This window comes from Bidens hawaiensis, unplaced genomic scaffold (genome assembly GCF_021521415.1).
Source record: "Bidens hawaiensis isolate Kalapana, Puna unplaced genomic scaffold, B.hawaiensis_p1.1 tig00002123_1, whole genome shotgun sequence".
In the NCBI taxonomy this organism is placed as follows: Eukaryota; Viridiplantae; Streptophyta; class Magnoliopsida; order Asterales; family Asteraceae; genus Bidens; species Bidens hawaiensis.
Genome location: NW_027491112.1, coordinates 1771930 through 1795323, shown reverse-complemented (window position 1 = coordinate 1795323; position 23394 = coordinate 1771930). Strand labels below are relative to the sequence as shown.

General features: G+C 36.3%; 3 protein-coding genes and 1 pseudogene across 3 annotated transcripts; 3 read left to right on the top strand and 1 right to left on the bottom strand.

The window, feature by feature from the left end:
* The first annotated feature begins 690 nt into the window (after positions 1–690).
* LOC143605432 (serine/threonine-protein kinase-like protein CCR1 pseudogene) lies at positions 691–3245 on the top strand (annotated as a pseudogene).
* Positions 3246–7343: 4098 nt separating this feature from the next.
* LOC143607074 (putative E3 ubiquitin-protein ligase LOG2) lies at positions 7344–10178 on the top strand. The gene is made up of 3 exons (XM_077082650.1): positions 7344–8013; positions 9147–9642; positions 9717–10178. The coding sequence occupies exons 1-3, from the start codon at positions 7565–7567 to the stop codon at positions 9831–9833; spliced, it is 1062 nt and encodes a 353-aa protein (XP_076938765.1). The 5' UTR covers positions 7344–7564; the 3' UTR covers positions 9834–10178.
* Positions 10179–13263: 3085 nt separating this feature from the next.
* LOC143605421 (NAC transcription factor 32-like) lies at positions 13264–14752 on the top strand. The gene is made up of 3 exons (XM_077081535.1): positions 13264–13682; positions 13951–14240; positions 14314–14752. Exons 1-3 carry the CDS (start codon positions 13502–13504, stop codon positions 14707–14709), a joined length of 867 nt encoding a protein of 288 aa, XP_076937650.1. The 5' UTR covers positions 13264–13501; the 3' UTR covers positions 14710–14752.
* Positions 14753–14922: 170 nt separating this feature from the next.
* LOC143605405 (syntaxin-71-like) lies at positions 14923–18751 on the bottom strand. Its single transcript, XM_077081533.1, has 9 exons — positions 18542–18751; positions 18291–18416; positions 16638–16800; positions 16464–16549; positions 16049–16117; positions 15918–15962; positions 15770–15832; positions 15545–15621; positions 14923–15079 (listed from the first exon to the last, which is right to left on the bottom strand). The coding sequence occupies exons 1-9, from the start codon at positions 18695–18697 to the stop codon at positions 15067–15069; spliced, it is 798 nt and encodes a 265-aa protein (XP_076937648.1). The 5' UTR covers positions 18698–18751; the 3' UTR covers positions 14923–15066.
* Between the last annotated feature and the right edge of the window lie 4643 nt (positions 18752–23394).

The window sequence follows — 23394 nt, the reverse complement described above, 5'->3', positions numbered from 1 at the left end:
GATTTTTTTAAATATTTTTTTAAAGGTGTTTTTAGTGGTTCAAAATGGTTCTCAAAGTTCTCAATTTGCAAAGGGTTCTCTTAGAATCTTTACCATATATATATATATATATATATATATATATATATATATATATATATATATATATATATATATATATATATATATATATGTATGTATATATATATAATTGATTTTTTTATAACCGCTTTGAGTTTTAAGAACTCGAAAGAACTCAACGTAACAATTTTTTTTTTGGAATTTTTTTTATACATGTGTAATACGTAAGTGTAAGTGATGTACAAAAAATTACGGTATTTTTTTACACACCGAATCGAATTATTACACATGTGTAACTAACAGTTAAATTTGTGTAATTATCAAAAATACTTACTCTCTCTTCTGCTTCACTTTTTAATTACATTTAATCTCAGCCACATATTTCATGTTATTTAATTAAATGTGTTGTCCAAATTTGAGTTCTTAAAGTTCTTACAACTCAACATGTTTCTCAAAATATCTCTCCCAAATATATATATATATATATATATATATATATATATATAAATATATTTATAAGTCACAACATGCCAACACCCATGTTCCATCCTGCATCACCATCACAATCATCATTATCATCATCTTCTTCTTCATGAAAGTTGAAGCTTTCACTCTTTCCATAATAATCCCATGAATACCCACAACACGTTCTCTCTTCTGTTCTTCATCTCATCATTCACTTTCACATATGGCTTCGGATCCATGGGCCCCATATCCGCCGTATTCGGCCCAAATGACTTCTTCTGTGCCATTGACGCAAGTGGCAAACAAGAAGTCTTTTGCTGGGCAGCAAAAACACGAGTAACTCGAACTACTCCTCTAATACCAGTAGTAGTTCGAGTTCCTCGGTTTTTGCCATTGATGTGCCTCCATTGGCTGCACTCAATGGAGGCTATGATTTCATGTGTGGGATATTAGTCAACACATCATACGTCTCGTGTTGGAACTCAAATGGTGATAGTTCAAATCTTGTACCTCAAATGTACCAAACCACTTCTTATTCATACATTGGTTCTGGTAAAGATCATGTTTGTGGTATCAGAGGGTCTTATTATTCGGATACCGATTCGGGTTTGGTTGATTGTTGGGATATTGTTTCGACACCAAGCGGGTTAAGTTCGAAACAAAGCGGGTTGTATTATAATCAAGAAACTAGCTCGGTTATGTTTAAGAGAGTTGTGTCTGGTGATGGGTTTAGTTGTGGGACCGTTTATGATACTGGGATCATCAAATGCTGGGGCCCGAATGCTTCGGGTCTATCCGGTCTTGTTTCGAATTCATCGGATCGGTTTATTTCTCTTGCATCGGGTAAAAATTCGGTTTGCGGGGTTTTGGAGTCCTCGGGTGAGGTTAAATGTTGGAAGGATTTAGATACTGATACCGGTACTGGTACTGGTTTGGGTTTTTCGGGTTTGGGTTATTTAAGTCCTCCTGATGGGACATCATTTGTGTCTTTAGCAACAGGTGACCAACATTATTGTGGGATCCGAACAGATGATCACGGTAACGAGTGCTGGGGGCGGGTTAATTCGTCGTCAATCCCGAGAGATTCGGGGTTTTTAGCGATTGCGTCGTCTGATTCGATAATGTGTGGGATAAGAGAAGATGATTTGGTACTTGATTGTTGGGTGGCTAATGCTACTTCATTAAATGATATAGATGATATAGATCCACCATTGCAGCTATGCAGCCCGGGTTTATGCACCCCGGGATCTTGTGGTCCCGGGATGTTTGCGTTTAATGCGAGTCTGCTTCACGAGCCGGACTTGACTAGTTTGTGTGTTAGGAAAGATCTGAGCATTTGTTCACCTTGCGGGTTTAATTGCTCGGTCGGGTTCTTCCCATCGAGCTCGTGTACTGAGAATGCGGATCGAGTATGCACCGAATGCTCGCTTTGTCAAAATAGTTCTTGTTGGGATATCTGCAATATGAAATCTTCTCACAGTCATCAAGATCACAGGTTAAGTCAGTTGCATAGACTGATAATAATAATCGGATCATCGATTCTCGGGTTCTTGTTGATATTAATATTATTATGCCTTTCGCTTCGTTTCTTCCCGTCGAAAGGTAAACAAAAGAAACAGTTTTCGTCTTGTATCGGTAAGCCCGGGGAGAAAGAAACCGACGCACCGGACGTTATACCGTCTGCGGTCTCGGTTGCGCCATGTCCCGGTCTAGCTCAAGTGTTCCGTCCCTCGGAGCTTAAGGACGCGACAAACGGGTTTAAAGAATTTAACGAGCTCGGTCGAGGGAGTTACGGGTTCGTTTACAAAGCCGTGTTGGCGGACGGTCGCCACGTGGCGGTGAAACGCGCGAACGCAGCGACGATTATTCACACGAATAGTAGAGAGTTTGAAATGGAGCTTGAGATATTATGCAGTGTGAGGCATACTAATGTGGTTAACTTATTGGGATATTGTGCTGAAATGGGTGAAAGATTGTTGGTTTATGAGTTAATGCCTCATGGGACACTTCATGATCATTTACAAGGCGGGTTATCCCCGTTGAACTGGCATTTGCGGTTAAGGATCGCGATGCAGGCTGCAAAGGGGCTGGAGTTTCTCCACGCGGAAAACAATCCGCCCATCGCGCATCGTGACGTTAAGAGTTCGAATATATTACTAGATGCTGACTGGTGTGCTAGACTGTCAGATTTTGGACTATTGAGAAATGATGGTGATGGGATACTAGACATGAGAGATGATGTTTATAATTTTGGTATTGTGTTGTTAGAACTACTTAGTGGACGAAAAGCAATAGACCGTGACTGCACGCCCGAAAACATCGTTGAATGGGCCGTGCCATTGATTAAACAAGGGAGGGCGGCTGCGATTATTGACCGGGGTGTGGTGCTGCCACGGGTAGTGGTCCCGTTGCTGAAGCTGGCTGATATGGCGGAGGTGACGGTTTGGGAGAATCCGTGTGAGAGACCGTCGATGAGCGAAGTCGCATTGTTCTTGGAGCAACTTGTGAAAGAAGGTTTGATATTGTGATTGGGAAGGTTTTGTTGTTCTTGGTTTTTATTTTTGTGAGTTACTTGCTGCTCTTCTGCAACTGTATATTTGTTATGAGCTTTTGTTAATTATTAACACTCACCTTCTTTTGAAATTGTAATAAAGATTGATTTTGATTATTCTTTTACAAAGTTCTAAGTAATAAATTCAGTTGCAATTTGTATAAAACTTTTGGACATGAATTCATGATTTAGGCTAGTTGAGTAGGTATATTGGTTTTTATTAATCTCAACTATCGCATTTTGGTCGTTGTCGGTCTCAACTAACGAATTGGCTACTGACGGTCCCAACTTTTAACGTTTATGTTCCCAACGGTCCGCGACTAACAGAATCCTAACGTCGTTAGTTGCAGGTCACCGGAAAAACGTTTTTGGCCGGAAAACTCACATCTTTTTCCGGAAAACTCAGCATTTTTGTCTCAAACATCTTTGTAACTTTGTATTGGACATTTAGGGACTTTTTTCTAGTAAAAGCCCCAATTATTGAGGTCGTCGGAACCTTAGAACCATCATTGGAAACGGTTGGTGGTGCTCAAGTGGTGGTGGTGGTGGTTGGTTGGTGGTGAGTGAATTGGCGGTGTTCGGGTGGTGTTTTCAGGAAAAAAATATGGCTTTTCCGACCAAAAACATTTTTCCGGCGACCTGCAATAACGGTGTTAGGATTTCGTTAGTTGCGGACCACTGAGAACAAATACGTTAAAAGTTGGGACCGTCAGCAGTCAATTCGTTAGGTTGGACCGAGACCGACCAAAAGAAGATAGTTGGGACTAATAAAAACCAATATACCATTATAATAACACGAATTTTCTTAAGTTGTGTGTGTTTGTTTATTTCTTTCGTGTTCTTGATATCTGTTCAAACCGACAAAATAAATAACGATTGGAACACACGCGCCATCGTCGTGTCGTTTTAATCCTCGAGTCCGTATCGGTTACCATGCTAGTCGCATAGAATAAATGGTGGACAATGGTGTTCCAATTTTATTTTTTTTATTTATTCTTGTTTTTTTAATTTATAGATTCAATTTGTTAGAAATTACATTGAATCTCTTTATCCTGTTCAGTTTGTAGATTCTTGTTTCATTAATGGTTTGCCACTTTGTTGATTATGGTGTGAATTGTTTACTACATTTTGGTTTCAACATTCACAGTTGGCGAAATACACAATTGTCGGAAAACAGGCGGAGAGAATCGCTATTGTTTTCTTAGATAAGATATATTTGTTGGTCGTATAACGAGGAAGTGACACAAGTTGGACTGGCAACGGTCGGGTCTGGTGGATTAGGGCCACGGGTCAGAACGAGTCAATTAAAAAAGGGTTTGGCTGACAGGACGGGATTGGGTCGAAAGAGGCTGCGTCAGAATAGGTTTTGGGTTAGAGCGGATTCAAGTTGGGCCATAAAAAATACATGGAACAACTGGCCCAAATTAAAATGAACCTAACTTTTGCTATTTTCGTGTTATGGGAGGCCTCTACAGGGCCATGAAATATTTCCAATGAGCCCAATGTTTGGATAAGCTGTGTATTATGTGAAGCCCAAAATCCATCATCCAGGGCTACAAGATCAACCTTCTTTTTTGTGTTTTTTTGTTAATTTTATTATCTTTTAGCGTGTTCGGGGCACCCTCGAGTACCCCATTCGGTATGCTCGGTACCAATCTCCAAGCACCCCTATCAAATCGTGTTGGCCATTCGGCCCATTCTCCAAGACCATTTCGGTTTCAAGAACCTCGAGGGAAACTGAGAGAGTGGGAGACCACGTGTGTTGTGATTAGTTGGAATTTATGATTTACATTAAAAAAATTAATAATTATCCATACTCTCCATCTTTATAAATTTTCATAAACTCCTTAACAATGATGTAGCAATTCTTCATTGGTTCGTTTCATTCTCCATAAATCTCAGTGCACCCCAAACATCCTTATAAGGCAAATCATATAAAATCAACAGGATTAGATTTTCATGTCAATAATATTTATGATGGCTTTTTCATTTCGAAATGCGCCAAAAATAAAACCATGCTATGTGGTAAATAGGCATGTCAAAAACAATTCATGTAAAAAGAGATTTATCATGAAAGACTGACCTCGTATCACAGGTATATCTGTTGCTCTAGATTTAGTTGTTGCTTGATCCTAAGTAACGAGGAACCCTATTAGCGGGATTAATATATAAATTAATACTTAAATTTCCCAATAATCCTTGTTATTGGTTAAGCCTTTGGTTAATGTAGAAACTTGACTTAGATCAAGAGTAATCTCAATACGAACATGGTGTACACAAATGGAAGTAGTAGACGAGTTACATCATGATATAAAAAGTATGCATGATAAATTTAACATATGAAGCATGTAACTAAGACAATTTTTAACTTCGTTTTCCTTGAGGATCGGTCAAAATTTCATGGGGTCAGTGTTAAAATTCCATGAGTGTCCATTGAAATTTTAATGTATATATGTAGTACTCAAAATAAAAGTTATTCCGTGGGGGGCAGGTGCCCCATAGGACCAGCATATATAGGGTTCGCCTCTGACAATATGAGTGCTCTAACCTCTAAGCAATGGATGTTAAATAATTCAGATTAAATTGGCATATTAGGGGTAACTGTTTCACACATTAGTTTATGATTTACACTTTTTAAAGGCGGGTTCACGGTTCGGTTTATGATTTGAACTGACCGGTTAAACCGAACAAACCGATACATATGTGTTAATTTAAAAAATAGAATAAATATTGTTTATGAATATTAATCTACATTTTAAATTATAATTATAATTATAATACAAATAGATTATCAATCACTTAATCTAACCGATTTCATGTTCTTAAATTTTTATTTTTCAGTTTTTTTTTTTTTTAAACTTTTTATATGCTTAAGAAGGTAAAACGTTGAGACATTTATTTCTATGCTTTTCATTTTATTAAATTTTGAAAATCTAATAGTATGATTCTGTGTAAAGGAACAAGTAAAAACCAAATCGTTTTGGTCGGCCCAGTCGCCCACTCAATTTGGTTGTAGCTGTCAGGTCGACTCATATATCTTTTTAAAACCAGCTAGATCGGAACATGAACATCCATATATGAAAAGATAACACATATAAACCAATAAATTTTCTTAAATTTCTTTCTCCTATAGTTAACCTATATAAAAAAGAGAGAGAAAAAAAAAACAAACAAAGGGCTATACTTTTGACCCAAATATCATAAAAACCAAAAATCTATGCATTTTACTTTATGCTTATCTTTTAGTTATAGGTTATCCTACCATAAACATCTTTATATCTCAAGCCACTAGTGAGATTATGTGATTGAAATCAAAGACAATATCTTAATCCTACTCAAATTTCCAACCAAATAAAAAAGGAATCAATGGGTAAACCATGGGTGCTCACTTTAGGTGAAAAGTGAAGTCAATCAAATGGGGAGACAGTTGGATTAATAAGTGACTAATCCAAAGCCAATAACTCTTTAATCATCACTTTCAAATTAATTAATAACCTTTTATATTATTATAATCGAAATAGTGGTAACAAGTCATGTTCACGGATCAAACTCGAACGTTACACAAACCCGAAAATTATATCAAACAAACGAATCCAAACACGACACGAATAAAAAAATTGACATATTTTTAATGTACTTGTAGTGTCAATTCACACTTTATGCCTCTCTTTCAGCCCCATGTCCTCCCAAGTTCATGTCTTTTTGTTCAAGAGCCTCTATTTCTCATGCTTTTTGGACACAAATAATATTCTAATTCTTATCTCACCTAAAGTGGTTTAACAATAAAATTGAATAAAATAATATCAAAAAAATCATGAAAAATAATTAAAAAACCAATCTTAATCAAATCATGGGTTGATATTTGTTGTTTCTTTTGGGAGTGGAGGTGGTTTCTTTACGCCACCAATCATCATATTATTCATCTCACACACACACACACACACAATCCTCAATTTGATCATATTTTATCAAACCCTTAAAATCTTATTTATAAATCACAAGTTTCTTGATTATTATTTCAAACACTTCAAAGCAATAAACTTTTTTTGTGCCAAATTCTAAATAGTAAATACCCATTTCAAATTGGGGTTTCTTCATCTTAAATTTCCCAAAATTATCCCCAATTTTCTTGATTTTCTTGAAATTAGGGTTTCATTTTCTTGATTTTCTTGATTATTTCAAAAATTCAAGAAATAAACTTTTTGAGTTAAATTCTAAATACGCATTTGAAATTGGGTTTTCTTCATCTTTAATTTCACTAATTTATCCCCAATTTTGTGAATTTTTATGAAAAATTGTGAAATTAGGGTTTGATTTTCTTGATTATTTCAAAAATTCAAGAAATAATATTTTTGCGCCAAATTTCACCAATTCAAAATTGGGTTTTCTTCATCTTCAATTTCCCAAAATTATCCCCAAATTTGTAAAAAAAAAATTAAATTTGTGAAATTAGGGTTTCAATTTTCTTGATTTTCTTGATTTTGAATCATGGGTAATGTTGGAAGCAACAATTCCACCGGCCGGCGGCGTCACCGCGGCGGGCGGCGGAGCAACCACCATACCCACCACCCACAACCACCACCGCAACCGCCGCAGCCGGATATAATATTCGCTGCGGCCACACCATACCCATCACAATACACTAACCCTAACCCTGCACCATATTACCAGTACCCCACAGGTGCATACTACCCACCGCCACCGCTTCCCGCGGTGCCGTTGCACGATCACCATCATCGTGTTCCGTGGGTGGGTGGTGGGAGGTACCCGTGTGCTCCGGTGATGCATATTCCTGCACCTTATGTTGATCATCAAAAGGCTGTGACTATTAGGAATGATGTTAATATTAAGAAAGAGAGTTTAATGATTGAAACCGATGATGAAAACCCGGGGAAATTTGTTGTTTCGTTTACTTTCGATGCCACGGTTGCTTGCAGGTAAATTTTTTGTTATTGTATATGCATAAAGATTCATACCAATTGAACAAGTTATAATTTTTTAGTGCTTGTCATGTTGGTTTTAGATTTTTTAATTGAAAAGATGTTATTAGGTTTGAATTGGTTCGGTTTGGACGTGGGTGGGTTTTAGGTGGGAGGTTGGTATCTGTCTTTAGCCACGTGGACGGCCAGCGTAAGCTGCGTTTAGGGGTGTAAATTACGAGAGCTCGAGCTTGAGCTCATTTCAAGCTCTTTTTTCTAATGTTTGAGCTCGGCTCGTTTTGACTTACGAGGCTCGAGCTTGTGCTCGTTTCAAGCTCTTTTTCTAATGTTTAAGCTCGGCTCTCGTGAGCTATTTTTTAAAGCTCGGGCTCAGCTCGTTTGTTATATATACGAGAGCTCGAGCTTACCCTCATTTCAAGCTCTTTTTCTAATGTTTGAGCTCGGCTCGTGAGTTATTTTTAAAGCTCGGGCTCAGCTCGTTTGTTATATATACGAGAGCTCGAGCTTGCCCTCATTTCAAGCTTTTTTTCTAATGCTTGAGCTCGGCTCGTGAGTTTTCTTTTTTAAGTTCGGGCTTAGCTTGTTATTATATATTAATTAATTAATATATGTACAATTTTAATTATTTTTATATATTTTGAGGAAAACCTTAAACGAGAGTAAGCTTGACTCGAGTCTGTGTTGTACCTTAAACGAGCCAAACGTCGGCTCGAGCTTGATTGTGCAGTGTGAAATCAATACACATAAGTTCAAAAGAGGTAAAACTTAAAAATACACAAGGCTCTTTCAGGCTTAACGAGCCTAAACGAGCTTCCATACAAGGCTCAAGCTCGGTAACTAAACAAGCTTTATTTGAGGCTCGGACTCGGCTTGAGCTAAAAAAAGCTCGGCTTGTTTCAAGCTTTTTATCAATTCGAGCTCGAGTAGCTTCCGAGCATCTCAGCTCGTTTACACCCCTGGTTGCATTTTACGTGATCCCGTTAGTGGGGACCAGTGAGTTGAGTTTTCTGGTAACGGGTTCTCATAATTACCAAAAGAAAGTTGCGAAAGTCACATTTTTTAAAATAATTAGTTTCTAAATACAAATACAAACACACCCACTAACACATAATAATATGTTCACCATGCAGCATAACCCTCTATTTCTTTGCAAAAGAAGGTGACAACTGTAACCTAACCACAGTTAAAGAAAACCCGATCCCGCCAATAACGCTAACCTTCCAACAAGGTTTGGGTCAAAAGTTCAAACAAACACCCGGGACAGGAATCGATCTTTCAGCGTATGACGAGTCAGAGTTATCAAAAGGAGATGAAACGAGTGTGTACCCGCTAGCAGTGAAAGCCGAAGCAATTCAAAGTTCACCCGAAGACGGGAAACAATACCCGAGTGCCACTAACTCTCAAATAACCGACGCGGCTTTCGAGAAAGTTAAGGGTGAGTTTAAGGCTAGAGTGGTGAAACAAATCTTGTGGGTGAACGGGGTTCGATACGAGTTGCAGGAGATTTATGGGATCGGGAATACGGTTGACGGTGGTAAGGATTTCGACGGGAATGATTCGAGTAAAGAGTGCGTTATTTGTTTATCGGAGCCTCGTGACACCACGGTTCTTCCGTGTCGACATATGGTATGCATTTGTTAATATGTGTTTATATTAATTAATTAATAAACGATATAACGGTTATTTGGGTTTGGTTTCAGTGTATGTGTAGTGGGTGTGCTAAAGTTATGAGGTTTCAAACGAACCGATGTCCGATATGCAGGCAGGCGGTTGAGAGGCTTTTGGAGATTAAGGTTAATAACCGGGCCGAAGAATGAGGTTGTGACGGTAACGTTGGTGTTTGTGAAAGCACACCGAAACGAGTGAATCGGGGCACCCACGGAGTGTTGGGTTTGGAATAATGTGTGATGATCGTCGAGATTCAGTGGTTTTTGAGTTAAATCGGAATCCAACAAGTTTTATATGATTGTGTTTGGTGTTTAATGGTACAATGATTTTAGAGTGTTTGGTTTGATATCTTGGCTAATGATGTTCCCATTAATCCTATGTTTAAGTTAAACAAGGATGTTTACTTGGATGGATGAACATGCCATTTGTAATAGAGGTGTATTTTTATTAATTATAGTATATGCAAAACTAAACTAAGAATTTTTCTTATATAGTTTTTTTTATATTCGGTATCAACGAAATAGTAAAGGTGTTTCTTCCCGAGTGATTTAGGTTCTAGTCGTGTGACGGACATTGGTTCACATATAACTTGATTAAAACAAACAAATGCATATGTAAAAGTTCAATTCGTAATAAAAGCTACTGATAGGATTTGAAGAGGGTGTGAGACGATGATAGACCATGAGAAGAGAGATTGTTGCCACTATGATTCCAACTGTCGAAAACATATCCCGTTAATGTAAAATGTAATGACCCATACAGCATAAACACGTGAAGGACTCGATCCCAAGTTCGTGTATATAATGTAACTTTTTGGATCTAAAAACTTTCAAGTTTTTTAACTATTTTGACTGCCATCAGAAGACCTCCGTATCTTACATATTTGGGTCATAACATGTCGGTCCAGTCGGGTTTCTTGGCCTGATTCCAACTGCTGAAAATATATGTTTTTCCCGTTATATGTAAAATGTAATAACCCATACAACATTAAAATGTAATAACCCATACAACATAAACACGTGATGTATTCGATCCCAAGTTCGTGTATATAATGTAATTTTTTGGATCTAAAAACTTTCGAGTTTTTTTAACTATTTTGACTGCCATCAGAAGACCCCCATATCTTACATATTTGGGTCATAACATGTCGGTCCAGTCGGGTTTCTTGGCCTGATTCCAACTGCTGAAAATAGATTTTTGTTTTCCGTTATATGTAAAATGTAATGACCCATACAACATAAACACATGACGTATTCGATCCCAGTTTGTGTATAAAATGTAATTTTTTGGATCTAAAAACTTTCGAGGTTTTCAACTATTTTGACTGCCATCAAAAGACCTCGTATCTTTATATTTGAGTCATAACATGTCGGTCCAGTCGGGTTTCTTTATATTTGGGTCATAATATTCACATCAAGCTTGACTGGGCTAAGTCTACTATTTAAAAATATAATACCTTTCTTTTCTATAATAATTTAATTACTATAGAGCTACATAATAAAAATTTCTATATAAAACTATGATAACAATTAACTAACAATATATATTTTGCTGCATATATACAATTAGAATAATTAAATATTTAATTAAAAAAACAATGCGAGCCAAGCTTAAGCTTTAGACATAGAGCTTAAAACTAGTCAAGCTCAAGCTCGGGCTCTCCTAAACGAGTAAATACCGCGCCCAACTGAATCTCAGATGACAGATTCAGTTTCAGACAAGGTCGGTCTCGTCCAGACCTTAATACGCCCTTCTTAGAAGTTGAATACTCGAAGATAACCTGCAAAATATAAAGATGATAAAAACATAAAAAAACCTGATAAAATAATACAAGACATGTTAATTTTAAAAATCTTGTATAATATATACCGTCTCTGCCTGATACGTCCCGTCATTAGAAAATGCAATGTTGTTTATTGAACCTTCGCATATATGCCATCGAGCAACTGGATTCTGCACAACAAAAATTATTAGTTTACATATTTATCAAATACAACTATGTATTATAAATTAGTTCGTGTAATGTGTATATAGATATGTTAATCATTACCTTACTATGGCGTGTATGTGAAACAGAAAATTGAGTTGGATCCTTGATAACAGAGAACGCATGATCGCTTGAACCATCTTTGTTCTAATAATTGGAATGTTTGATAAAACTTGAATGTACTAAAATCGACATATTCATATGTTTGTAAGTGTTTCACTTAACTTGAAACCACGTTTCGTATCGAAAAAATGATTCTTGACTGGACCTTGAAGTTATGTGGAGTGAATATATCCTTTTAAGCACTATAGATGGAGTTACAACATAGAGTAAACTAATTAGTAGTGGTATCGAGGCGCATGAACGATCAAATCACTTTCATATCAATAATGATATGTATGTGCTTATCGTCAATATAAATATGTACACGGGTAAGAAGTTAAGGATATGAGCGGCTAGAAAGAGGGTAGAAAAGCGAGAGAAGGCACGTGGGATTCACTGGGTCCAATAAGCGACACAAGTCATTTATCTAATCGTCAAGTCACTTTATATACGAGACGAATGTGGGATGCATTGGGCCCTATAAGCGACACAAGTCATTTATCTAATCATCAAGTCATGTATATAGGCTGGATGCGGGATGCACTGGGCCCAATGAGTTGAACCCATTTGGTTTAGGCCCAGAAGTTGAGCAAACGCATGCGGCATGCACGTACACAATATAAATAAACTAGTAGAACCCGCGTGATGCGCCCGGATCCAAAACACATTAAATAAATAAGAAACAGGTGTTAAAATCTTTAAAGGAATAAAATGATTGGTAACACTATATTGCATGCATACTTGATATTAACAATAATTGTAGTAAAATGAAAATTTATCATGTTAAGGAATTACCCCCTCAAATCCATCGCTTTAGTCCATTAAATTACACAAAATATTGACATTAGCAAGGTTTTAGTACATTATTTTATTATATAAAATACAAATTATGGTATCCACCTTTATATTCATTGAAAATACTCAAATTAGCTTTCAAAATTCAAACTAGAGTAAATTAAAAACTTATGACCTCACTGTTCAGACCAGCAAAATATAAAATATAGGGGTTGTTTGGTAGCATTTTACTGATTCCAATAAGAGCATACCTCTAAATCGTTCGAATGTAGAGTGTGTTTGGTTCCTCGAAAGGACACCTTTTATTAATTCACAGAGCCTCTTAATGGGTAAGTTTAAGAAACACGTTGAATGATTTAAAGACTACCACTTAATCAGTCAGACCTCTTAATGATTCATCTCAAAATTGCAAACCCCAAGTATACTTCATATTTTTTAGCTACACTAAAAACTAGCATACGAATAGAATAAAATGGTCAATAATTCTACCATGGTCTTCAAATAATCTACACCGCACTTATGAGTTATGTGTTTACGATCTGGTTCGACTGGTTTTTGTAAAAAAATTGTTCGATTTAACGGTTTTACAGTGCATGGTTTTCCACTATTCCTAGACCCAAATGTATACTTCTTCATCTTCTGAAGTATTATATATGATACTGTGTCCTTATCTAAGTGTACTAGTTGTACCTTTTAAAGAGCAAACCACCTGTCTGAACATTCAAAGTCAACAAATGTATGTGAAGGTTGCTTTCATAGTTTCATGCCACCTTTCTTGAAAGTTAACTCTTATAAAATAATTAAATATGATTTGGGTACTCAAACATTACACACATGACATATGCAAATGCTAGTTGTGTGTATATATATATATATATGCACAGTTCATGACTATGCCTAGTAGTTTCCTCCATCAACAAAATATTGGTTTCCATGGAGAAAACCAACACCACTTCACATTCAGACATACAACTTCCTCCCGGCTTCCGGTTTCACCCCACCGATGAAGAACTAATCGTTCACTATTTGCGAAGGAAAGTTACTTCAACCGCCCTCCCGGCTTCTATCATTGCTGAAATCGAGCTTTACAAGTATGACCCGTGGGAGCTTCCATGTCAGTTTCTCCCTCTCTTTTTCTCTCTCACGCACGATGTCTAACGCATCACCACATTCAGTTGACAGTTGTTTTATTTTATTGTTTAAAAGTTAAGTTAAAATACTATCTACGGATATTTTTATCTAATAACGAGCGCCTCACATACATGATATGAGCGGTTCAAACACTGTGCGTCAGCTTTTAGGAACAAAACGCATTAGACACGATTTTTATCACCAATATGCACACAAGAATTTTGATTTAATTTTGGTTTGTTTGGTTATAGATAAAGCTTCGTTTGGAGAAGACGAATGGTATTTCTTCACTCCAAGAGAGAGAAAATATCCTAACGGATTGAGGCCGAATAGAATGGCAGGTACAGGGTACTGGAAGGCAACTGGGACCGATAGACCTATTCTAGGATTATGTAACAAGAATATTGTCGGGGTGAAGAAAGCTTTGGTGTTTTATAAAGGTAAACCTCCACGAGGGGATAAGACCGACTGGATCATGCATGAATATAGGCTGATTGATTCGGTTACTTGTGGTTCAAGCAAGCCAAAAGAAGCGATGAGGGTAAGCTCCCATGAACCTGTTCTATAAAGTTTAAACGTTATGCAGATGACTGATAATGTGTTGGTGGTTGCAGTTGGATGATTGGGTACTTTGTAGAGTGAAGCAAAAGACTTGCATACAAAGAAACGTATATGAAGATACAGATGGTCAACGTGTTTCAGAGCCAAAAAAGTCAACTGTCGGTTCTATTGACCTAAACCCAAATCTTGAAATCTTAAGAAAAGAAAGCCTATTCAGAGATTGTCCCATGTTGCCTTTCATATTTGATTCTCATTTTGATGGTTCATTTAATGACGAAAGAAAGCGCAAAGAAACAAGTCAATATGAGGGTTTTATCGACTGTAACAAGAAATTTAAACCCATGAAAGATCAAAGTGTCGGTACAAATGAGATGAGTTTGTACAATGGAGATCAATCTGATATGTGGTATTACTTAACGGACTTATATGATGGCTTACCAAGATCTTAATCATTTAACCGTCATGTAAGATCATGAGTGAATAATATAGATACTATGTACATAGGTGTGATTACAAAATACATGTAAATATTACTACATACATGAGCTTATAAATAACATGTATATATTACTACATACATGTAAAGGTCAAGTATTAATTGGCTAAAAATCGGTCTCAATAATTGTAATAGGCAAAGGCAAACGGTGCAATAAGAAAGTGGAAACAAAATATGCAGTTATATTTAAAAATATAGAAATATATCACATAATAAACATAATAAGCATACAAAGCATAATAAAGAGCACACCAGAAGTTGATCATCACAAAAGCAAGTCTAATGCAGATTTCATTAAGCTCACAAACTTTCACTTCAAAACACTGCAAGAAAAGTCAATATGCTGTATTAGGAACTAGGGATGGGCAAATTCGGGACTGGTACCGGTACCGAAATCGGTACCGATTTGGATTTGGTACCGTCGGTACCGAATCGGTACCAACGTTTTGAGTTTCGGTACCGGTACCGGTACCGGTACGGGACCGGTATTTCCCGAATTTTCCTGAAATTTTATCTTAAATACCGGTACCGTACCGGTCCCGTCCAGGTCCCGTACCGGTACCGGTACCGAACCGAATATTTCGGTACCGGTACCAAGAATCCGCGATTTTCGGGACCAGGATTTTCGGGACCGGGACCGGTCGGTACAGGTACGGTCCCGATCTCATCCCTATTAGGAACAGCAACTGAAATAGACTTGAAAGACGTACGTTTTGTGCTAATTTTACTTTATTTTTGCACTTTTAACATAAAAATAAGGTGCACGGGAAAAAGGGTATTGAACTTACTTGTATAAGTAGGCTGCAATTCCCAGAATTATACACAATAAGATAATATCAATACAGAAGTTTCGACTAGACCTCAACTGTCAGCACGGAAAAAACGAGAAAGGTTCATTTGTATTAGATATGATCATGGAATATAACATATAATAATAATAATTATTATTATTATTATTATTATTACTATTATTATTATTATATAAAAGAAATCATTATTTGTCACTTAATCACCTGATGAACAGTGTGCTTAAGTCTAACATTTGTATTCCTAAGGTCTGAAGTCGCCTTATCCACCTGAAATGCCAGAATCAAATATACTTTACATAACCAAATAATTATGTTAGTTAAAACTATAAGAAAGAGGGAAAATAAATCCAACCTTGTCATCTATTTCATCCATCAATGGAACCTGCCTGTCTACTTCCTGCAAAATATATGAAGTTTAAAAAATTAACTTTGTAACCATCTCGAAGCAAGATGCAGTTTAAGTAGATGATAGTCATAGTGCACCTCGTTCATATCTTGTGCCATGTTTTTCAAAGTATCTAGACCTTCTGATATCATATCCAAGCCTTGATCCTGTATAAAATAGAAAAAAAGGAGAAAGGTTATATCTAATATAAAACTTAAGTACTTTGTACAGGCACCAATTTCATCCCATTTACTGATGAACGGATCAATTCAGGTTACACTATATCTATAGTTGGTCAAACAGATGTAATATCGTATAAATTTTGTTCAAATAAAATCATTTTTGTAACAGTAGCTGACAATGATTATTTATTAAAAACAGATTACTATTCCTGGACAATAAGTGTTTTGGGTCAACCAATTTGACCCAAACCTGTTTTGACATGTTGGCCAACCCGCCCATTTTCCACCTTTAGTATGATACAACACAGAGAACAGAGAAACAAATACACACCTGCTTCATCTTCCTCATTTCATATTCATTCCTGAACTGGCTTGACTCTTCACTTTGCTGAAAGTATTCATCATCAAATCGTCCATCTACAAAATTAACACGTCACAAAAAGTCTATATAAGTAGAATCTAACTATATGTAATACTCATCAGCCAAACTGAACCAATTGCTCACCTGAATCGAACTTGATATTATTTGTACGTGAAGCAGAAGCAGCCCAACCTCCTGTCTGTTTGGGTGCAGCAGCACCCCCATCAGGTATTGCTTGAATCCTATCAGGAAGTGCCTGAACCAAATCATTACGAGCTGCAAACTCTTCTGGAGCAAGTCCTTTTACCTGTTATGGAAGTGATATCCAAAACTTCATTCAGCACTGTTGAAATACCCCAAATAAAGCTAAAAGTGTCATAAACCCTAATCTCCGCCTAATTGTGCATACATTCAGGGTAGGTGTAAGCAAAAATCGATCCATAACCGAAAAATGAATAGTTAATCGAAAATATTCAAATAATTAACCAAAGTTAAACATAACCGACAAAAACGATCAGTTACGGTTAAGAAAATATAATTAACCAATCATTAGGTTATGGTTATGGTTAATGTGTCTTCGTTAACCGCCTTTAACCAAACCGAACCAACCTTGTATGCTTGCGTTTTATCAAATTTTATACCTCAATTTCTGGATTCGAGCATTTAAATTACGCTGCAACTGTCTATAACTGAGCTTGGAACATCATAACCAAGCTTGGAACCGACATATTTCAGCTTTAAAACTTAATAATTGAGCTTGAAACACCATAACCGAACCATTTTCAACCGAAACCAAAAAAAATATAATATAAAAGCACACTGGACAATTAACCAATCTTCACTGAAACCGGCCTATAACCGGCAGGCAACCTACCATTCGGTTATTATTACGATTAAGCCCCAATAATTAAACCGAACCGACTTTGCACACCCTTAATTCAAGGTACATTTTGATTTTACCCTAAATATCCATATAATTCAGTTAACACGCAGTATACACACAATTTCTACCTGATCAAATTAAAACGAGAGATCAAACCTTCTTCAAGGCTTGAATTCCGAGCTCGATAACTAAAAGAGTTAAAACTTAAAAATACACAAGACTTAACAAGCCTAAACGAGTTTCCCATACAAGTCTTGAGCTCCGGCTCAATTACGAAACAAGCTTTACTTGAGTCTCAAACTCGACTCAAACTAAAAAAAGCTTGAATCGTTTTGAAGCTTTTTATCAATCCGCGCTCAAGTAACTCGCAAACAGCTCAGCTCGTTTGCACCCTACCCTAATCTCCTAACTGATCATGCATTCAAGGTACATGCCAAATCGACTACAAAAGTATATGTTGATTACAATTTACACACTAAGCAGTCAATGCGGAAAAATATTATCTGAGATATTGGTTATCACGGTGAGATATCGTCGGGATATCGGTAATTTTAATATCATGTAAAATTCATATATATATATATATATATAGCAATTTAACACTAATAATTCATTATACTTCCAAAACACTAAAAACCATAGCAAGTAGGAACTAACTAAGACTTAAAACACTAACATTGAACACTAAAAAATTACAATTAAGACTTAAAACACTGATATCACCGATATTATCGGTACCAATATTCTGACCGATATTTTACCAAGGAACCTTTAAACCGATAATATATCAGTGATATCAACTACATAGATTAAACCGAACCGACTTTGATCCTGCCCTAAATACTCATACAATTCATTTAACACATAGTACACACACAATTTCTAGCTAATCAAACAAACACGAGAAACCGAACCTTCTTCATCGCCAACCGCTGCAACTTAGGCACTTCCTCGAGCAGCTTCGCCTTTGTTCGGCGTATCTCGGCATTAATCGCCACCACTGCAGCCCTACTCTTCTCATTCTTAGCTGTCTCCGCTTTCTATAAACAATCATAACTCAACATCAACAACTTAACTAATTATAAACCCTAAGTACCAAAACAAATCGATACATATAACAGATCTGAATATTATAATATTATATAATTATACTATTATTATTGACCTGAAGAGCGGTTTCAATGTCGGATTCTACGGTGGCGTAGAGCCTAGCAAACGCGTCGTCACCAGAGATGTTGAGATCTCGTTGCTTTTCGATGTCGTATTTGTCGTATTTTTTGCAGATTGCGTCAACGCGAGTTAATATTTCGATCACGCTCATTGTTGTTGGTGATTACTGGTTAGTTGTTGGTTTAATTTGATTTGATTTGAAGTTTGCAGGTTTGATTTTGAACTACTTGAATTTTGGGGAGATGTTCTTTATGAACAAACTGAGCCAGCCTGTCAATAACTAGACTGTGAGTTGTTAGTTAGTAAAACCCGGACGCACTCGGGATCGAACTAGAGATCACGATGATCCCCGTCTTTCTTCAAGGACTTTCACTTTTACCCGAAACTTGACCAGAGAAAAAACACGACTCCAAACTAACCTGAATCAAAGTAATTCAGGTTGGATCTTAGGTTTGATTTTTAGGTTTCGGGTCGACCGGAAAACCCGAATAAATTATTAGTTTAAAAATATGACATTATTATTATTAATAGAGGTGGCAAATGGATTGGGTTGGGTCGAACGAGTCATGGGTCAAAACGAGTATGAGTCAAAATGAGTTTGGGTCAAAACGAGTCAATTAAAAAAAGGGTTGTTTTGGTTTGGGTCAAAATAGGTTAGGGTCAAACCGGGTTTTCAGTTTTTTTTTTTTTTTTTTTTGTGAACGAGAATAACGGCGGAAACATTTTAGTTTTTTTAGATTTTTCGTTTTTTACTTATTTTTTAAGTTATGATTTTTATAATTATTTTTTTTTATTTTTTTTTTTTGAGTGGTTTTCTGTTAAGATCAAAAACCCTCAAAAAAATATTAAAAAATAATAATAAAAAAATTATAACTCAAAATATAAATCATAAACAAAAAAGGTAAAAACATTAAAATGTTTCATACGTTGTCCTCGTTTCATAAAAAAAAAACTAGAATCGAACCGAAACCGAAAGAATCGACGAAAATGAAACAAAGAAACAAAATGCCAAAACCGGACCACATCAATCGAAATCGAAAATATCAATCAAAATGAAACTAAAAGAATTCAAACCGAACAAAAACAAAACTAAAAAAACGAACAAAAACGAGTCCGAAATCGACCAGAAAGAAACAAAAGAAACCAAAACTCAACACGTCACGGGTGGAAACTCGTGTTGACTTGAAACCTGAACCGAACTCGTTCCGATCTGAAACCTGTTTTGTGCCGAAACCTGTCTTGTACGAAAACCCGTTCCGATCCGAAACCTGTCACATTTCCTTAGGACACTAACCCACGTCGACCCATTTCTTTGAACTTGTCGACCCATTTTGACCCGAAAATAAAAGGATGGAATTTCAAATAACTCATTTTGACCCATTTATTTAAAACCTTTTACCCAAACCAACTCATTTAACTTTTAAAACAACTCAAATTGACTCATTTGAAAGGGTTTTGGTCAAGATTGCCACCCCTAATTATTAGGTATATATATATCGTATACGAAACACTCTACACATTCCACTTGTTTTTATTCAACCTATTGTGGTTAATCGACTATTTATCGTTTATATATCTTTCCGATTGATGGTTTACCATGTTATGTTTATCTATTATTTGGTTATTTACTTAACACGTAAATAAGAATATGTTGTTTTAGTTTTTGTGTTTGAACTTTTCTTTACTTTTTTTAATTTATTTTCTTGTTGTTTTCTTAGATACTTGAAACCCGATTATTGTTGGTTATTTTAGTGTTATTGAATTAACTTGTCGATAGAGGAAATAACGTTAAGAGATTAAACGAGTTAGGTGACGCGGGAGTGCGGGCTCGTTTAACAATAATGTTACTCAGGTTTTGTTATTCGGTTGTATCCTTGGGCTTAAGTGCAATGTTAAATGGGCTTTTAATTAATTTATTTGGGCTCATGAGGGGTTAGACTTGGATTAATATATTATTCAATATTTTCATTCCCTAGATAACATGATTATCTCGATCGAATATACAGAACAGAGAAGACGATTACTTCTTCTCTGGTTCTTCATCATATTCACAAAATCATCAAAATCTAATTCCATCTACAAAAAATCTCTGTCTTATCCTATAATTAAACCAAGATGAGATTGCTAAAGGGAAAAATCTGATTCAAACTCAACAATATCATATAATTAAATCAGTTTTTATTGAGATTGAGAGTGTAACGTCTAACAAATATGTAACGATCAATCAATTTGTTATTTTTTTAATGAGAGCATGTAGTATATAGCGTAAAGAATATTCAGATTGTTAACAACTTGCATCAAATCAAAATAAAAGAAGAATTATTAATGCGTCATAATCGGGTATCTTATAACAATGAGTCATATTTATCATTTTTAAAATGTAACACAAATAACAATTTTGAAAAAATACGATCGAAAGCATCAAAACCAAACCGTTTTCCCAGCATGTCCGACCAACCCACTAAATCCAACCGATCCCGTGTGTTAATGACTTCATTTCCAAAACTGTAGTCTGTGGTTACAGGTTTAGTTTAATTTTCTTTTATCAAAATCGATTAAACTGGACTGTGAAACCGAAAATTGTTACATATTTATTGGATTAACTTGTCGATGGAGGAAATAACGTTAAGAGATTATACGAGTTAGGTGACCCGGGAGTGCGGGCTCGTTTAACAATAATGTTATTCAGCCTTTGTTATTCGGTTGTATACTTGGGCTTAAGTGTAATGTTAAATGGGCCTTTAATTAATTTATTTGGGCTCATGATAGAATTAGACTTGGATTAATATATTAATCAATATTTTCGTTCCCTAGATAACATGATTATCTCTATCGAATATACAGAACAGAGAAGACGGTTACTTCTTCTCCGGTTCTTCATCACATTCATAGAATCATCAAAATCCAATTCCATCTACCGAAAATCTCTGTCTTATCCAATAAATCATTGCGTGTAACCCGCAAATAGGTTTATCTGAAAGTGATTCACGATTCAAAGATTAATCCGGGCAATTGTTCAAGAAATCAAGATTACAGGTTTGCATTATTGATTGAATTCATCATCCAGGTACGCAAATGTTACAACAATTATTCTAACCCGAAAAAAAAAACGTGAGAAATTTAAATTGAGTTTTGGCTCTAAAATTGAAACTTAGATATCCGAAAAACCTGAAACCCAAAAAACACTCATTCTTCATTGAGTCACTCATTCTTCATTGACACTTTTCAAACACCAAAGCTGAAAAGTTTTAATCCTAGTGGCATAAATCTTTTCAGCTTTCCTAAGATCATCATTCTGACATTTAATGCTAAGATTTTCATCTATAAGGGCATAATTATGAGTTCTATGGTGCATAAATTTATCAATACAAGCTTGTGAGCAAATTTTGTGTACCTCGAGAATGATAGAGGTAGGTGTAGGTGTTCCAGCAGCAGGGCTTGATTAGGTGTTTGTTTCATTTGAGAAGGTCATTCCAACAAAGGTTAGAGGATTCTTCAGCTCTTCAAATTGGTCATCCTCCCAATCTGGTTGAGTTTCTTCAGTTGTTCTTGTGATCACAGCCTTTGAGCTCGACTCGAAGTTTCCCTTGGATGAGCTTCCTTGACCAATTATTGGGACTCATGACTTCGAGGAGTAACTTGGAACGGGCTTCTTGTCATGTCTTTTAGCACCCTCACTGTCAGATATTTCGGTGATCTTGATGTCATTAGCAGCCATTGGTGTATTGGTGCATTCTCTTGCAAAGTGACCCGATTCATTGCAGTTGTAGCAACATAGTTTTTCTTTCTCAATCCCAATTCTCTTCCCTTCAGAATCTCTAAAACTGTTCTTCCCATACTTTTTCATGAAGTTAGATGCTCGGTGAACAGCCATGGCCATCTTGTACTTGATGTCCATTTTCTTGAGATCCTTTTTGTTGATCTCGGGAAAGTTTCCTTGCTCAAAGGAAGGAGGAAGCAAATTTCCTGGTAACAACTCCTCATGACTTGCCATAAAGGCATGAAACATTGCCACATTGGAGTCATCAGCTGAAATGGTTTGAGGAGCAGAATGAGCTTGATTGCTTGTTGGTTTCTTGATCCCATGAGCCTTTAAGGCTTGTGCAACGACTTTATCAACGGCATCTTGGAATGAGCTTGAACTTGATGCTGATTAAGGTGCAACAGTTGTCTTGAAGGCAGAACTAGCAATGTGAACAGTAGGGTGTGCTTGTCTCAGAAGTGTTGTGCTTATTCCTGATCCAGTAGATACCCCAACTTGATTGAGAGAACTAATATGATTACCCATCCTCAGTTTGTCATCCATCTCAAATGACTTATAATGGAAGTTAAGTCAGCAAGGGTTTTAATTTGAAGATTAGTAGTTCTCTTGATTATGATAACACTACTGTTCCTGGCATATGGAAGGGAGTTAAGTAACTTGTCATTGATTTCAATCTGGTCATAGTCAATTCCAGCACTCTTGATCTTAGTAATCAACGTTTCAAACTATGAATAAGTTTAGCAATTGATTCTCCTTGTACATGATTGAACATGCTGAATTCACCTTTTAGCATTCCTATTTTGCTATTCTTCATTTCAGTATTTCCCTCAAACTTGCTAACCAAGGCATCCCGGAGACCCTTGGCACTCTCAAGGTTTGAGAAATTTCACATGAGAGGCAAACACTAAGAACACCAAAAGCCTTTTGATCATAACTAAAATTCTTCCAATCAGTATCATCATAAGCAGTCATGGGCTTAGGTGTCACAACCCGACCAAAGGCGGAACATGTCGGGGCGTAACGTATTGATTGGACAGTAGCTCGAAAGACACTAATTAAAGTGACAATAATCATTTAATTCATTA

Bases quoted from the DNA above. Each gene is read 5' to 3' on its own strand.
- LOC143607074 (XM_077082650.1), top strand. From the start codon at position 7,565: ATGGGTAATGTTGGAAGCAACAATTCCACCGGCCGGCGGCGTCACCGC. The intron at 8,014-9,146 runs GTAAATTTTTTG...TTCACCATGCAG, and splicing joins GATGCCACGGTTGCTTGCAG to CATAACCCTCTATTTCTTTG. The intron at 9,643-9,716 runs GTATGCATTTGT...GTTTGGTTTCAG, and splicing joins TTCTTCCGTGTCGACATATG to TGTATGTGTAGTGGGTGTGC.
- LOC143605421 (XM_077081535.1), top strand. From the start codon at position 13,502: ATGGAGAAAACCAACACCACTTCACATTCAGACATACAACTTCCTCCC. The intron at 13,683-13,950 runs GTCAGTTTCTCC...GTTTGGTTATAG, and splicing joins TGACCCGTGGGAGCTTCCAT to ATAAAGCTTCGTTTGGAGAA. The intron at 14,241-14,313 runs GTAAGCTCCCAT...TGGTGGTTGCAG, and splicing joins AGCCAAAAGAAGCGATGAGG to TTGGATGATTGGGTACTTTG.
- LOC143605405 (XM_077081533.1), bottom strand. From the start codon at position 18,697: ATGAGCGTGATCGAAATATTAACTCGCGTTGACGCAATCTGCAAAAAA. The intron at 16,550-16,637 runs GTGAGCAATTGG...TTAATTTTGTAG, and splicing joins TAATATCAAGTTCGATTCAG to ATGGACGATTTGATGATGAA. The intron at 15,833-15,917 runs GTTGGATTTATT...CTGGCATTTCAG, and splicing joins TGGATGAAATAGATGACAAG to GTGGATAAGGCGACTTCAGA.